This window comes from Drosophila biarmipes, chromosome 3L (assembly GCF_025231255.1).
Source record: "Drosophila biarmipes strain raj3 chromosome 3L, RU_DBia_V1.1, whole genome shotgun sequence".
NCBI lineage: Eukaryota > Metazoa > Arthropoda > Insecta > Diptera > Drosophilidae > Drosophila > Drosophila biarmipes.
This window is the reverse complement of record NC_066613.1, coordinates 26,182,802-26,197,591: the sequence shown is the minus strand read 5'-3', so window position 1 is coordinate 26,197,591 and position 14,790 is coordinate 26,182,802. Positions and strand designations below refer to the sequence as shown.

The window sequence follows — 14,790 nt, the reverse complement described above, 5'->3', positions numbered from 1 at the left end:
CGTTTAAAAACTTTGGAGCTACTACTAGAGTTGAAATCCTTTTTCTCCTAATTTTCTGTAAACATTAAAAACAAAAAATGGTTTAAATTTTAGAAATAAAATACAAACGTTTTGTACCGGGTTGCATGTCGCACGCACATGCGGTCCTTTAATCCAAGTAAAAGTAAGAAATGATTATGATAGACTGGCGGTATGGCTAAATTAAGTTTTACATATGTTACACACAGACAGCGATGCCGTTCAAAGTTTTTGTGGTCCGGGCCAGCAGAGGCGTCAGATACTCTTTGGAATGCGCTGCAGCAGACGGTGGCAAGGTGACTTAGTAACCGGAGTCTCCCCTCCAGCTCAAACGACTCCCGTGGGACGCACATTGGTTGGCGGCGGGGCACCACTGGGCCTGGTCATGATGTCCATGGCGTTCTTGAAGAGCTGCGTCTTTACGAAGTCCGTGGCGGCAGAGTTCAGATCCTGGCTGGCGCCGTAGTTGCACTTGATGTAGCCATACAGATTGGCGGCGTTCAGCGCAATGGCGATCATCACCAGCAGCAGCCACTTGAACTTCAGGCCGAACAGGGCCATCAGGAAGAAGAGGCCCCAGAAGACGGGGCAGAGGATGAGTCCCAGCCAGAAGACGCGCTGCTCGTGCTTGTTGATCCGACTCTGGTAGGATTCAGACTACGTTCCATCATCAATTTGCCATTAGGTTTGCTAGTCTCGTTACTCACGTTCTTCGACTCGAACACCCAGTGCGAGACCCCGTCGTCGTCGACGTAGTTCCACCAGCGCAGGCCCACCAGCAGTCTGCCCGAGATGTTCTTGACCGTCCAGAAGTCGGCGGACAGGAAGAGCACCACGAACACGAAGCTGGTGATGAAGGAGTCGCTGAACCAGCCGCAGAACATGTAGATCACGATGGCGGCGCCCCTGAAGAACAGGTGGAAGAAGGTGACGTAGGGGTGCCTGTGGGGTGGAAAGAGGAGGGGCGGTTTCAGTTGGCTCCATGGACTGGGACTCTCGCAAATGAGTTCTGCCTACGTGTATTTCTGGCCCGCGCGACTGGGATCCCGCATCTCGTCCTCCTCGCCAAAGGGTATCGTGTCATCGTCGAGCAGCGGCACCTGTATAACACGTAGCCTGGATTAGTTCAGCTTTTCGGGGTCTTAGGATGGGAGTTTTTCGAAGAAAACCTCGGGTCGTGTTGTCATTGTGGCACACCAAAAAAGCAGCTTGCTAGGTGTTAGTGCGGCATACATACATTTCTTACCGTTGCGGAGGCCATGCTTGTGTTGGGAGCGACGTCAAATGCTTAGTTGGGTTCAATTTTTATGGGGTTTTCTCGGTTTTTTGGGGGTTTTAATACATTTTCTCTGCCTATTTTCCAGGTTGTTGTTCTTGTTTCTGCTTGCGTAGCCGTGTATCGTTATCGCACTAGGTCGATAACAAGCAGGGTTGTCGTGTTCCTTGGGGGCGAAGCTAAGTTGGCAGCACCACAAGTTATCGAAACTAAAGTTATCGTTTTTGAAATTTTTAAAGCAAGTTTCTAACGTTTATCTGAAATTCTTTTGGTTGTTAATGTTAAATGCTAAATCTATAATTAGGTTTATAAGATATTGTTAACACATTAATGGTAAAAAATGGAAAAAATAATTTCAATTGTTATCATAAGATCTAAACTGATAAAACCAGAAGTAACACCTCTTTAATGCTCTGTGACCTGGATTTCTCAATGCTACATTTTTGTGGCGCAACCGCAGAGGAAACCTTTGAAATGCAGCATCCAACACTTGTCAAGTCAACCCACATCAACTTGAAAACTCCATCAGTAGCTCGTTGATCGCCTGGTTTGTCGGACGGACTTTAACTGCCAACCTTTCACGATGGAAAAATGCCGATCCTCCTCTAGGATATTGATCGTCGGCGCAGGAGCCTCGGGAATAGCCGCCGCCACGCGACTCCTGCAGAACAACTTTGGCGATGTGCAGATCCTGGAGGCGGAGAACCGCATCGGTGGGCGGATCCACACCATCCCTTTCGGGGACAACGTCGTCGATGTGGGCGCCCAGTGGGTGCATGGCAAGCAGCGCAATTGTGTGTACGAGATGGTCAAGGACATGGGCGTGGTGAGCGAGACGGGCGACTTTTTCAGCAACATCAAGAGGGTGCGGTCCAACAAGGAGGTGGTTCCGCACGACCTGGCCTGCAGCATTCACGACATTGCCCTGAGGAGCATGCCCAGTGGTCCTCTGCCGGTGAAGGGATCCTTCGGCACCCACCTGGCGGAGACCTACTGGCGGAACATCGAGACCGAGTTGCCCCGGGTGGACAGGACCTTGGCCAGTGAGGCCTTGGACGCGTTCGCCAAACATGAGAGCTCCATCATTGGAGCAGACAGCCTCTTTGAGGTCTCCGTGAGGGAACACATCGAGTATGACGAATGCGATGGCGACAAGCTGATCCACTGGGGCACAAAGGGGTACCAGCGATTCCTGCGCCTGCTGATCAAGGTCGGGGAGGATGCACCCGAGGAGCTGGGCTTACTCGAGGGACGGGTTCGTCTCGGCAAGAAGGTGACCAAGATCGAGTTGGCCTGCCCGCGAAAGGTGATCGTGCGCTGCGAGGATGGGGACTACTTCGAGGCGGATCACGTCATCTGCACTGTTTCCCTGGGCGTTCTGCAGGAGCAGCACGAGAGGCTCTTTGTTCCACCACTTCCTCCTGCCAAGGTGAATGCCATTCGGGGACTCACCCTGGGGACTGTAAACAAAATGTATATGGAGTTTGAGCAGCAACCTTTTCCCAAGGATTGGGTGGGTTTCTTCTGCTTTTGGTTGGCCGAGGATCTGAAGGAGCTGCGCAAGACGGAGTATTTCTGGCTGGAGGGGATCACCGGTTGCCACAAGATCACCTGCCAGCCGCGTTTAATGATGGTCTGGGTGGGGGGTCCATTTGGTCGTCACATGGAGACCCTGACCGATGAGAAGGTCCTGGAGGGCTTGCAGTGGCTCTTCCGCAAGTTCCTGACCTTTGAGATTCCCCCGCCGAAGCGCTTCCACCGCAGCAAGTGGTTCTCGAATCCGAATTACCGGGGCAGCTGGACCTTTCGTCCCACGAAGGCTGATGAGCGGGAGACGGGACCCAGGGATCTGGAGGCTCCTGTGATGGGCGAGGATGGCCATCTGGGCCTGCTCTTCGCCGGCGAAGCCTCCAGCAGGAACCACTTTTCCACTGTCCATGGAGCCGTGGAGGCGGGATGGCGCGAGGCAGATCGTCTGATCAGGCTCTACTCCACTTGCGGTTCCCATTCCTGAAGATGTCCGGTTTTTGGTATTTTTCTATGTGTTCTTTATGCATTTGGCTTGTTCAAATTCTTCGTTCGTAAAATAAAATTATTTTAGTGCACCTTACACTGTGTCATTTGTAAAAATTACATATTTAAAGTACCTTATAAAAGTTTTAAGAGGTAAAAATAAATAAAACAGTTTTTAAATTTTAATCTGGGTAGCCTATGAGTTATTTGTTAGACTAGTTTTCTTTTTAACACAACACAACAAATAAATAAAATAAAAATAAAAAGTTGATCAAATTTGCAAGACAAAAGCTCGACCGTTACTTGATTTGAATTAGCGCCCTTCATCGACTTATCGGTTATCGAAACAGCTGTTTTTACCCCATCACTTAAGCGATTTTGAAATCTTTTTTTTGACATAACATAACACAACAATAAGAATGCAAATAATTAGGAATTGCAGCAACAAACTGCTGAAACACAAGTACCTGCGCCAGCCGAAGGTGTACTCCCTGTACTACAGTACACTCAAAGGTGAGTCTCCCCCAGTTTCATTCATAAATCCAGTACCGGCTAAAGGATTTGCTTTCCTCCACTTTCAGATGCGGCGAAGGCGCTCCCGCTGGCCACAGGCTACCAGCCACGCCCCGTGGAGCAGGCCTACTGGGAGCGGGAGCAGCGCCAGGCGAATCTGCCCAAGCCTCCGGCAGGTGGTTGCAAGCGAGGATCATACCGCATGCTGCTGCCACCGCCAAATGTCACAGGGAATCTCCACCTGGGCCATGCTCTGATGGCCACTGTGCAGGACGTGATTGCCCGCCAGCGCCAGCAGCTCGGCTACGAGGTGGACTGGGTGCCCGGCACAGATCACGCGGGGATTGCTACCCAGGTGGTCGTGGAACGAACCCTTGCAGCCTCGCAGGGAAAAACGCGCCAGGAACTGGGACGCTCGGCCTTCTTGGATGAAGTGTGGCGCTGGAAGGCCGAAAAGGGTGCCGGCATTGTCGAGGACCTTCGCCAACTCGGCTGCCGGCTCAACTGGCAACGTGAGTACTTCACCATGGACGAGCAGCAGGCCCACGCAGTCAATGTGGCCTTTGAACGCCTCTTCGACGAGGGTCTCATTCGCCGCCGCAATTCGCTGGTCAACTGGTCCACCGCTCTGCGCTCCGCCATCTCCGACATCGAAGTGGATGTGATAGACATCAAGGAGCCGGTGGAGATTGCCGTTCCGGGCTACGAACAGAATGTGCTCTTCGGCAGGATCTACGATTTCGCCTATCGTGTGGTGGGTGGCGAAACACTGCCGGATGGTTCGGTGGAGGAGATTGTGGTGTCCACTACCAGACCGGAGACCATCCTGGGAGATGTGGCTGTCGCTGTGCATCCCCTAGATCCGCGCTACAGCAAGTACCGGCATTTAGAGGAGGTGAAGCTGAAGCATCCCTTCCGCGACGACACCATTCCACTCGTTTTCGACATATCCGTGGACCAGGAGTTCGGCACGGGGGCAGTGAAGATCACTCCCGCCCATGATAAGTTTGACTTCGAGCTGGCCAATCGACACAAGCTGGAACCGCGGCAGGTTTTCAACGAATCTGGCCATGTCCTGGATGAGTATGATGAGTTTAAGGGCAAGCCGCGTTTTGAGGCACGAGAGCTGATTGTCAACCGCCTGGAGGATTTGGAACTGTTGCGCCAGGTGCGCTCCCACAGCATGCAGTTGCCCGTCTGCTCGCGCTCCAAGGATGTAATCGAGTACATGATCCTGCCGCAGTGGTTCCTCAAGTGCAAGGATCTGGCTAGGGATGCCTTATCCGAACTGCACAGTGGCCGGCTGCAGATCCAGCCTCCCAGCTTCGAGACGGAGTGGGAACGCTGGTTGCAGGACAGCCGTGACTGGTGCATATCCAGGCAGTTGTGGTGGGGCCATCAGGTGCCTGCCTACGAGGTGACCGACTCCATGGGCAATAAGCAGTGGGTCGCCGCCGTTAACGAGAAGGCAGCCAAGCAAAAGGCCATTCAACTCGTTGGCAGCGATGAGTTCACTTTGAAGCGCGATTCGGATGTGCTGGACACTTGGTTCTCCTCATCGCTACTGCCGTTCTCCACGGCCGGTTGGCCGAAGGAGAGCTACAAGGAGCGGTACCCTCTGGACCTAATGCAGACTGGGCACGATATACTCTTCTTTTGGGTGGCGCGCATGATGATGATGGGTCTAAAGCTCACCGGCGAAGCTCCATTCCAGAGGATACTGCTCAATGGCATTGTGTGCGATGCCCAGGGTAGAAAGATGTCCAAGAGTCTGGGCAACATAGTGGCACCACAGCAGGTGGTACAGGGCGCCAGTTTGGATGTGAGTCCCATTTATGCCATTTTTTGTATTATTATTTACTCTTAATATTATTTGCAGAGCCTCAAAGCTGTTCTGGAGAAATCCTGCGAGGCGGGCATCATAAAGCCCGAAGAGCTAAAAACCTCAACGGCTGGCATGACGAAAATGTTCCCCAATGGCATCCAGGAGTGCGGCACTGATGCCCTGCGCTTCACTCTAATGAGCCACAACGTCAAGAGCCACTTCATCAGCTTTGATGTGAATGCCTGCTACACCAACAAGCTGTTCCTTAACAAGATCTGGCAGGCAATGCGGTTTACGCTGGGCTCCGCCAAGTCACTGGGAATCTCCCTGGAGCAGTTCGAGACTCTTGAAGGCGTCAGTCTGGGCGTGTGGGATCGCTGGATCATCGGCCGCCTGGCGGAAACACTGTCCACTTGCTCGCAGAGCTACACTACCTACAACTTTCACTTGGCCACAGCAGCCCTGAAGAACTTCTTCTATCAAAATCTCTGTGATATATACTTGGTGAGTGTGTCGTTGCTTGGTGTTGCTGAACATGCTCTTAAATGTAGTTTTTTAATCCATAGGAGACCACCAAAACGGCGATAGCCAATCGCACTGCCGATGCCTACATCCATGTGGGCACGCTGACTGCTTGTCTCAGCTGGGGATTACAGGCCATGGCCCCTTTCACTCCCTTTGTGGCCTCTGAGTTGCTGCAGCATGTGCCCCTGAATATCGAGCTCAAGTTGTCCGATTACCAGGACGCCAAGCTGGAGGCTGAGGTCAACGAAATAGTGAGCATCTGCCAGAACGTGCGGCAGGTGAAGAGTCGCAACGAGATCAGCAAGCGGCACCGGCCGCGTCTCAGCCTGTTTGCCCAGAATAGCGACTCCGAGGGCGTACTACGTCGCCACCTGCCGCAGATCCAGGTGCTCACCCGCTGCGAGGGCGTGGAACTGGAACTTCTCGACGAGAGCTCACAGATTTCCAAGCAACTCAGCTTTTTCTCGACGGCAGGGGCCCTGTGCTCCTTTGGCTTGAAAGTGGGCGATGCCTTGGCCTTGACGGAGGAGAAGCGCGACGAGATGCAGCTGGCCAACAACAAGAAGCTAAAGAAACTGGTCAATGAGCTGCAGCGGTACCGCTTGCGTCTGGATAACGAAGCCTTCCAGCTGATGGCCGACAAGGCAGTTAAAACGCATTTTGAAAATAAGGTACCGAGCCTAAGTAGTTTATAAATACGAATATTACCAATTTTTATTGCAGGTTAAAGAACTGGAGGCGGAGATCAGCAGTCTCACCCGGCTGGCAGCGTGATCCTAATCCCTGGTTTACAAAATTAGTTTAGATAATACCTTTGTTATTGTTTTTCAACGACTTGGTCGTCTGTTTGTTCTAGAATTAAAGACTGCAATGCTTATTTAATGCACCTGTATTATACGAATCTAAAGCAAGTACCTATGCTTAAAAATGTTTGAATTGTAAGTCAAAAATTTTACATTTAACTCCATCTTAGGACGTTTTAAATGAACTATAGTACATTTCCGTTTTAGTCTGCTAACTCTTTCGTCACAGAAAACCGCAAAATAATATATATTTTTCTTGGGATGGATTAAAACTCCCATTAGATCATTTTTGCTAATTGATGCTTTCACGAAAAATTTCAAATTTCAAACAAACCCCTGGAATCGGTTTGAATTGGAAATGGATTGTTTTGATACTTTCCAATGTTAATTAAGTTCCTAGTTTTCATAGAGTACATGGGAGGCCCCTAATCCTTTCCAGAAATATTTAACCGTTTACTTATGCTATCATTAATCAAGTCTTTTTTTTATTTTATATCATATTTACAGAATGGGACAGGAGTTCTGCGAATACGACAAGTAGAAGCCGCGATTCGAAATGTCCATGTCCTCATTGCCGTCGGTGACCGTGTAGACCACGAAAGGCTTCGCCGCCGAGGTCGTGGCCACCAGACCCAGCCCACAAAACCGGTCGCTGGGCATCGCGACGCCGCCCTGCGTCGGCACCGGAATGACGATATAGTCTGTGGTGCACTCCTGGCTCTGCACGGAGGAGGTGGCCAGCAGCGTGGGATCCACGGCGCCCACGTCGTTGGTCAACGTGAAGGAGTACGTATCGGAGCCGACCTGGCTGTAGGTGATGGAGCACATGCCCGCCGCCTTGCGTATGCAGATCCCGTAGTTGGTGTTCGCCAGCTGCCTGGTGCCCTGCACCCCGATGGAATTGAGGGCGGCGGAGGCGGCCGAGTTGTAGTTGAAGCTGGACAAGGTGCCACTGCTGGGCATATAGTACTGCAGGCATCCGGCCGGAGCCAAGGTGGCCGAGGAGCAGGCCAGCATCCTGATCTGGAACTGCCAGTTGCGGTTGAATGTGTAGCTGCCAGATGTGGCCACTGAGATGGTGATGGGATTAACCCCATTGAAGTCCACGTACACATGCTGACCGGAGTTCTCGCCGCAGATGGTGGGCACTTGGGAGGTTCCGCCGGTGATGGTCAAGGCATCGGTGGCGCAGGCTCCATCGCCCGTGGGAGGGGCCAGCGAAAGCGAGAGGAAGTCCACGCGCATCTGACAGATGGAAGAGTCCGGCGGGGTAACCACGATGGAACAGCGTCCGCCGCCCGCATAAGGAGCTGGATAATTGCTGTTGTAGAAGTATGTGTTGTTGTACGTGGTACTCGCTCCACAAGTCCTTTGGTCTGAAGGAGGATATATCAGTTAGTAAGGGTTTATTATATCCCGATGGTGCGTACTTACAAATGCAGCAGATGGCCTGCGCTGTGATGGAGGAGCAGCTGCCCGCCGCCACTCCGCTGTTGTCCGAGCACTCTCCGTTGATCACGCAGGTGCCCAGGAGCAGGTTGTTGCCAATGCAAATGTCATTGGAAAAGCGGCCAATTGTGTAGAAGGGAAACCCTGGGAAAGGAGGAGATTGTCATTGAAGTGCCATTGAAAATTCTCTGGAAGTGCAGGGAGATTTATGACCCTAGGGTACACACTTGGAGAACTTATTACTTCAAGAACTTGCTATCAGCCCTTTATCACCTTGTAAAGCCCTTTAAGATAACTTTACAGTAGACCTTGTATTTGTTCAACACACATTTCATAAAAATTAGGGTAAAGCCTATTATCAATGAGGTTTTCTTAAAAAAGGTTACAAATTAATAAATATTTTAACTAATTGTAATCAATATTTATCACAATAATTTTTGTTTTAATTTATAGTTAAGCTGTCAAATCGAAATCTAATATAATTCTTGACAATACTAGTTTTGATAAATAGCAATCAGAATATTTGTTTTAAAATTAGTAGTAATGTAATTTTTGTCATGCTTTATATATTCTGAAAAAAGAAAATAAGTTACCAAACATTCAGATATGGAGCTATATAGTACTATCATATTATCCTACTTTTTATCTTCCAGAAATGATCTTGCTAATGAATCATCATAGGCAGGCTCCACTTTATATTCCAGAAATGCAATGCGCAAATGGAAACTTCGCCGCGGCAGCAATGATGATTGTATGGCAATGAAACGGCTAAGACTAAAGAATCCACCTGCGGTACATGCACAGTGGGTGATAATTGAGGCCTGACCCACATACTTCCACGATGGAAAAACAAACTGCCGGCATTCATCCGGTCAGATCTTCGCAAGAGTCACCTGCTGTGGGGCTCAAACTTACAGCGAGGATGCCGCGACCCGCTGCGGGCCAACCTGGAGTCCTCCTCCGCTGCCAGAAGGGTGTCGTTCCCGAGGATCAGGCTGCCGTTGCCCAGGATCAGGGATTCGTTGTACTTTGAATCCGAAGACAAGGCCGCCGGTCTGCTGGCACGTGCCGCACTGTAGATGCCCACTATGTAGCTGCCGAAGAAGATGGCCACGAGGGCCAAGAGCTGCGAGGAACGACCACCGGCAGACATGATAATCGGACACCGTACGGATCACTTTCGGTTTTCACTCGGGAAGCTAAGCTGGAGCTGTGCTGCTGGAACGGATTGGCTACCGGTCGAGAGAGAGACGTGCATCCGCGCGTGTGACACAATGGAGACTGAGTCCGTGGGGCTCCGACTTCTGGGGGCAGAGTCGGTTGGGCCAGGCCAGTGGGCCTCGCAGGTGCTAATTGAGAGAACCCGACCACTCATGCACTATTTACAGGGACGGCTGGAGCCCCCGAAGTGCAGGTACCGTTTTCATGGGCCATATAAGTTTACAATCCTAAAGTTTTCACCTCTGGGGTTTGTATTTACTTATAAAGGGGTAGGTTAAGATTAGGTTCTGTGAGTGCACTAATGGTTCTTTATACTAACAGCTATGGTCTTTATCTCGAGTAGGTTATAAAAGTATATTTTTTAAATACATTTTTAATTTATTATATTTACTTATTATTATTATTTATTATTTTACAGAAACCATAAATACAATTTAAGTATTATATTTGTAACAGTTCTTCTAATTTTAAGAACTTAAATCTTACGAGATATTAATGGAATTTATTACTTGATAAGTATTTACTTAGGATTCATTTTTGTAAAAGTAATTTCAAGATCACACAGCAAAAACTAAGTTTACAAAGGATCTGAAAATCGTTGCTATAGGGGGCTGTGCACCCATCCGCTCGTGACCCATTTTGAATTTTTAATGAATGAATTTCACCACGTACTCATCACCCCCATCCGCTCCTGGCCGGAGATCGTGTGGGGCTTATTTCACCTGGCCGCGAGAGAATGTGGAGCACTCACGCATGGGAAGTGCTCGGCTCCTAGCTCGTATTGGCTTTATTCGTTACCCGAATTTACGCGTACCGCTTCTGGACGACAACAAACCGATTTCTGGGCGAGGAAAGTGATAGAAATGCCTGGCACTGGCCCTGGCACCCAATTTGGCGGGCTGCGCACGCGTGCAGCGCCGCATGATTCCCCGGAACGGATAAAAGAAAGTGTCCGTCTGTTTGCTCTTCTCTCCGCCGGTGTGTGTAAGCCCGGCTGTACGGGCCTCCTCTGTCCGCTTTCCGCTCGAGCCAGTTTTAGTGGCTATAAATAAAGTCGAAAACTCGGCTCCATTGTGCTCGGATCGATCCGCTTACAGATGATGTAACGACCCAATCTCTGCCAGTTTGGCGCGTGTTTTTGACTCACTTCGTCTGCTGATCGATCGATCGATCTGCTTGCTGCACTTACTAGAACGCTCCACGCACGACGCCAATTAGCAGGACACCACTAATCGCCGGCTATGCGGACACACTAATCAATGCTTAATCCCAAAAGGAAGGTAAAAGTGGATGGGCTTTAATTGTTTTCCAGGGCGAAGCGTAGAAAGTTGCAAGTGCTCTGCCGCGTTGCCAACTGCCGAGCGATCCACGAATGTTACTGGGGTGATGTTGGGGCTCTATTGACTAACTAAACTAGTTAATAAAGGCCTTAAAATATTTTTACATTTTTTAAACATTTTTTTATCCTTCACTTTGAAAAAGAAGCTTTAAAGGAAGCATATTTTTGCCAGCATAGATAGGTTGTAAATGTTTTAGCTTGGTTTCAAAACTAGGACATAACCCTTGGTTTTAAAAATGCTCTAAATTTAATAACAATTTTAAGTTATTTTTAAAATCAAATATAAAAACAAAATTCTGATTCTGGATTTTACATTTTTTTTTTTAGAATTTTGGGATGTTGGTTTAAAGAACAACAACAACAAATAGGATGAAATTCAAAGGCGAATGTACAATGTACATATAATACAATTCTAAGAAAAGTTTTTATATAAATTAATCAAGAAAAAATGTTTCAATATTTGTAAGAGTTGGAGAGTCCTTTTCAGAAAACGCCTTTAAAAAATAATAATTCTTTGCTCCTATGCCAAAGATGAGGAGTAGACATAAAACATAGAAATAAGATGCAAAAAAAAATTAGCAATAAATTATTTTTAAAAAAGGTCTGCTAAAAATACAAAGGTTTCCAATTGTGTTGTGTTCAAAAACGTGCGACATTATATAAACGCAATAAACAGACACAAAAGCTATACTTTCTAGTTGGAAATAACTTTGGTATTCTCATAGCTGGATAAAGACACTCTTTGGCCTTAAAAACCATTCCTGGGTTAAACCAAAGTTAAGTTTACAGCAAATGTTGCCTGGCTTTTTATTAAAACAGTAACTAGCAGCTAAACGCAAAATGGGTAAACGAAGGCCTCGCCGGCGATCCTACTCGATCTCGATGATGGCGCCCGCCTTGGCCAGCGCCTCCTTGAGCTTCTCGGCCTCCTCCTTGGGGATGTCCTCCTTGACGACGGTCGGTGCGCTCTCGACGAACTTCTTGGCCTGGACGAGGTTCATGCCCTCCAGCAGGTTCTTCACCTCCTTGATCAGCGCCACCTTCTGCTTCTCGTCGAACTTGACCAGCTTGACCTTGAAGGAGGTCTGCACCTTCTTGGGCGCCGCCTCCTCCTCATCCTCGGCGGGAGCAGCACGTGCCGGTCCGGCGGCGAATTGCGGGGCAAAGGCGGTCTCGGGCAGGTTGAGTTTCTGTTTGAGCAGCGTGCTCAGCTCGGCCACCTCGAGCAGATTGAGGGCGGCGATGTTGTTGACAATGGAGTCCAGCTTTGCGTTGGGTGGCTTGGCCACTCCTTCCGGCGTGGGGGGCACCAACTTCTCCGATCCCGAGACCGCGGCTGCCGGGGCCGCTGCACTGTACATGCGATGCAACTGCACTTGGCGCGAGATCTGGCGCAGGGCGAGGCGTGTGATGTGCATCTTTCTAAGATCTGCAAGGTGTAAGTTAGAAAACAGCTCATTATTCAGATATATTCAATTTACTTGCGGTTTTCGGGTGACAAAATAAATTCCAACAGCAGGTTATGTGAGCAGCAGTATGACCGTGTAAGCATCGACCAAAAATACCGCCCGGCTCTATTAGTTTACTTTTAATACTAATTTTTATGGTCACTCTGAAAAATGTTGTTAAACGACATTACCATGCTTGAAAATTCTGTTTGAAAAAGTAACGAATGAAATATTTAAAACTAAAATAGTTTATTTTTAATTCAATATTTGAATAGTTATATGATTTTTAATTTCCCGATAAATATATATGGGAAGCAATGGTTCAGTTCCATTAAACGCATCTCAAAATAATAATGAAAATAAGTAATTTTTTAAAGAAAACACATGCTAAAAAGTAAATACGTTTTTTGTAAATGTTTTTTTTTTTTATAAATTAGTAAGTATTCTTTATTACGTTTTATCTGTAAAGTTTGTGGCAAAATTGTGGCCTAGTTAAAGAGTTTACAAAGAGTACACCTTCACATAGTCGATCTTCAAGTGCCCTTCGTCCAGCCAGTGGTCTCGATTCCTCTTGACATCCTTCCAAAAGGCCTTCTGTGCCTGCGGGGCTCGCTCATTCCAGGGCTTAACTTCATGCTGGTACTCGTTGAACCCGCCCACGCCAAGGCCAAAGGTCAGGTAGAACTCCTGGTCGAAGGGTGCCAGTCCAGTGCCCTCCTCCAGTTTCTGGGCCTGGGGCAATCGTTTTCCGGCGGCAGTGGTCTCACTGAAGGCTCCCTTATCGCTACCCTGAACACACCACTCCTTGCCGTCCACCAGCCAGCGAAGTTCCTTGGGAGTCCATTCGAGGGTATAGTTGTGGAAGCTATCGCTCCAGTCCTCGGAACTGTCCCCAGTTCCCGGCTTCAGGCAGTTCTTGACCGAACGCAGAGGCTCATCTGCGAAGAGCACGGCGGCGCCATAAAGATCCAGGTTAGCTCCATGCGGACGGGTGTAGGCGATCCGCAGTTGTCCCGACCGGTAGTCATCTACTCCGTAAGCGGGATACTTGGGCTGCAGCCAGATTTGGGGGGTAACCCACTGGGCCCGCGGCATCTTGGCTCGCACCTCAACGCGACCATACTTGAAGGCGAAATCCTTGGAGGAGAACTGAGCTGTGACCATTGGCGGCAGTCCGTCGTTCATGGTCCTGCCGTTCCTTACACAGTCATGGGTGTTGGCCACTCCAGTGCACTTCTCACCCAGATCCAGGCTGCCATCTGATCCCTTGTGGAAGTGCTTCCTCATCGTGTTCGTAGAGAGCACCACATGTCCGTTGGTCAGGCACAGGGTATCCGGTGCATCGTCCACATACACATTAAACTCATAATCGGGTTGGCCGGAAAACCTGCGCTCCGCCTTCCATTTGTTGGGATCCAGTTTGGCAGCATTAAACTCGTCCACGAACACCAGCTGGCCGGCACAGCGAACGGGTGCTCCATTGACCTCCGTTTTCGGCGTTTTGCAACCCACTCTAATATCGATGTCCGGATCGGCGGGTGGACTCCAGGGGGTGGTGGACACAGGGGCTACGGGTGGACGCGGAGTGACTGCCGAGGTGCTATTACCACTGTAGCCCTCGACCACAAACGACCCGTCGTCTTCGCGATAACCCAGTCCGTTGTAGATAACGTACGTCCAGTAGTACAGGATGTCGCCCGGTTTAAGGGCCGTCGTCCGATCCCGGAAGGTCCAGCGTCCGTTCTTCGCCTTCACGATGTCCCGTGCCCAGGTGCCCGCCTCCAGGCCCTCCATCTCCTCGTTCAGTTTGCCATGGAAGGCGAACAGACTGATGCCCTCCTCGTCGGGAATGGATACCTCGAATCCCTTGGGGTAGAACACCTCTATCTTGGCTTTAGTCACTTCATATCCCCGGACGCCCAGGAGGAGAACCAGCAGCAGGAGGCAGCCGCTCCAGGCGAGAGACCGCGATGCATCCGCCATCGTGGGAATACCGATTGAAACTGTGATGAGCGGTCAGACAAGTCGTGCTTGGGAATCCGAGAAGCTTATCAAGAACCGGTCCGGGCTTCGTTTGTTATTGGCGCACAGCGACAAAACATAGCACTATCAGATGCAAAGTGCGATCCACAAAGGTTATCTTAAAGTTTACAGTGAAAGATTAATATCAAAGATAAAGTTATTACAATTTAGTTATATTTTGTTAGCATTGAAATGTACCTATTTGCATTTTAAATAACAGAAATTTAACTTTTAATTTGAACTTAATAATATTTTCCCTCAGTGTACCAAACTGTTGAGAATGTCTGCGATTCCATAAAATAAGTAAGAGAGACAAGAAGCTATACAAAGAACTCGGG

General features: G+C 49.1%; 6 protein-coding genes across 9 annotated transcripts; 2 read left to right on the top strand and 4 right to left on the bottom strand.

Annotated features, from left to right (window-relative positions):
- Nucleotides 1–118: 118 nt before the first annotated feature.
- On the bottom strand, nt 119–1,434 carry LOC108028192 (uncharacterized Golgi apparatus membrane protein-like protein CG5021). Of its 4 annotated transcripts, none has more exons than XM_017099856.3 (4): nt 1,256–1,434; nt 1,036–1,118; nt 726–960; nt 119–675 (listed from the first exon to the last, which is right to left on the bottom strand). In XM_017099856.3, exons 1-4 carry the CDS (start codon nt 1,277–1,279, stop codon nt 346–348), a joined length of 672 nt encoding a protein of 223 aa, XP_016955345.1. In that variant the 5' UTR covers nt 1,280–1,434; the 3' UTR covers nt 119–345. The 4 variants fall into 4 exon arrangements, with proteins under 4 accessions (XP_016955345.1, XP_016955359.1, XP_016955366.1 ...); XM_017099870.3 differs by having other exon boundaries at nt 119–660; XM_017099877.3 differs by having other exon boundaries at nt 119–660; nt 1,265–1,434.
- Nucleotides 1,435–1,809: 375 nt separating this feature from the next.
- LOC108028249 (peroxisomal N(1)-acetyl-spermine/spermidine oxidase) lies at nt 1,810–3,404 on the top strand. The gene has a single exon (XM_017099936.3). The coding sequence runs from the start codon at nt 1,878–1,880 to the stop codon at nt 3,306–3,308; it is 1,431 nt and encodes a 476-aa protein (XP_016955425.1). The 5' UTR covers nt 1,810–1,877; the 3' UTR covers nt 3,309–3,404.
- A 111-nt stretch (nt 3,405–3,515) lies between these two features.
- On the top strand, nt 3,516–7,052 carry LOC108027863 (valine--tRNA ligase). Its single transcript, XM_017099478.3, has 5 exons — nt 3,516–3,820; nt 3,889–5,642; nt 5,700–6,149; nt 6,212–6,841; nt 6,894–7,052. The coding sequence occupies exons 1-5, from the start codon at nt 3,727–3,729 to the stop codon at nt 6,942–6,944; spliced, it is 2,979 nt and encodes a 992-aa protein (XP_016954967.2). The 5' UTR covers nt 3,516–3,726; the 3' UTR covers nt 6,945–7,052.
- Nucleotides 7,053–7,425: 373 nt separating this feature from the next.
- On the bottom strand, nt 7,426–9,776 carry LOC108030787 (uncharacterized). The gene is made up of 3 exons (XM_017103866.3): nt 9,338–9,776; nt 8,408–8,566; nt 7,426–8,349 (listed from the first exon to the last, which is right to left on the bottom strand). Exons 1-3 carry the CDS (start codon nt 9,573–9,575, stop codon nt 7,475–7,477), a joined length of 1,272 nt encoding a protein of 423 aa, XP_016959355.1. The 5' UTR covers nt 9,576–9,776; the 3' UTR covers nt 7,426–7,474.
- A 1,983-nt stretch (nt 9,777–11,759) lies between these two features.
- Nucleotides 11,760–12,583, bottom strand: LOC108028344 (50S ribosomal protein L7/L12). The gene is made up of 2 exons (XM_017100098.3): nt 12,464–12,583; nt 11,760–12,411 (listed from the first exon to the last, which is right to left on the bottom strand). The coding sequence occupies exon 2, from the start codon at nt 12,398–12,400 to the stop codon at nt 11,852–11,854; it is 549 nt and encodes a 182-aa protein (XP_016955587.1). The 5' UTR covers nt 12,401–12,411; nt 12,464–12,583; the 3' UTR covers nt 11,760–11,851.
- A 246-nt stretch (nt 12,584–12,829) lies between these two features.
- On the bottom strand, nt 12,830–14,447 carry LOC108031009 (gram-negative bacteria-binding protein 3). The gene has a single exon (XM_017104212.3). It carries the CDS (start codon nt 14,411–14,413, stop codon nt 12,932–12,934), a length of 1,482 nt encoding a protein of 493 aa, XP_016959701.1. The 5' UTR covers nt 14,414–14,447; the 3' UTR covers nt 12,830–12,931.
- Nucleotides 14,448–14,790: the final 343 nt, after the last annotated feature.

Bases quoted from the DNA above. Each gene is read 5' to 3' on its own strand.
- LOC108028344 (XM_017100098.3), bottom strand. From the start codon at position 12,400: ATGCACATCACACGCCTCGCCCTGCGCCAGATCTCGCGCCAAGTGCAG.
- LOC108031009 (XM_017104212.3), bottom strand. From the start codon at position 14,413: ATGGCGGATGCATCGCGGTCTCTCGCCTGGAGCGGCTGCCTCCTGCTG.
- LOC108027863 (XM_017099478.3), top strand. From the start codon at position 3,727: ATGCAAATAATTAGGAATTGCAGCAACAAACTGCTGAAACACAAGTAC. The intron at 3,821-3,888 runs GTGAGTCTCCCC...CTCCACTTTCAG, and splicing joins GTACTACAGTACACTCAAAG to ATGCGGCGAAGGCGCTCCCG. The intron at 5,643-5,699 runs GTGAGTCCCATT...TATTATTTGCAG, and splicing joins TACAGGGCGCCAGTTTGGAT to AGCCTCAAAGCTGTTCTGGA.
- LOC108028192 (XM_017099856.3), bottom strand. From the start codon at position 1,279: ATGGCCTCCGCAACGGTAAGAAAT. The intron at 961-1,035 runs GTAGGCAGAACT...TCCACCCCACAG, and splicing joins CGCGCGGGCCAGAAATACAC to GCACCCCTACGTCACCTTCT. The intron at 676-725 runs GTGAGTAACGAG...GATGGAACGTAG, and splicing joins GGGTGTTCGAGTCGAAGAAC to TCTGAATCCTACCAGAGTCG.
- LOC108030787 (XM_017103866.3), bottom strand. From the start codon at position 9,575: ATGTCTGCCGGTGGTCGTTCCTCGCAGCTCTTGGCCCTCGTGGCCATC. The intron at 8,567-9,337 runs GTAAGTTTGAGC...CTCCTTTCCCAG, and splicing joins CGGGTCGCGGCATCCTCGCT to GGTTTCCCTTCTACACAATT. The intron at 8,350-8,407 runs GTAAGTACGCAC...ATCCTCCTTCAG, and splicing joins GCAGGCCATCTGCTGCATTT to ACCAAAGGACTTGTGGAGCG.
- LOC108028249 (XM_017099936.3), top strand. From the start codon at position 1,878: ATGGAAAAATGCCGATCCTCCTCTAGGATATTGATCGTCGGCGCAGGA.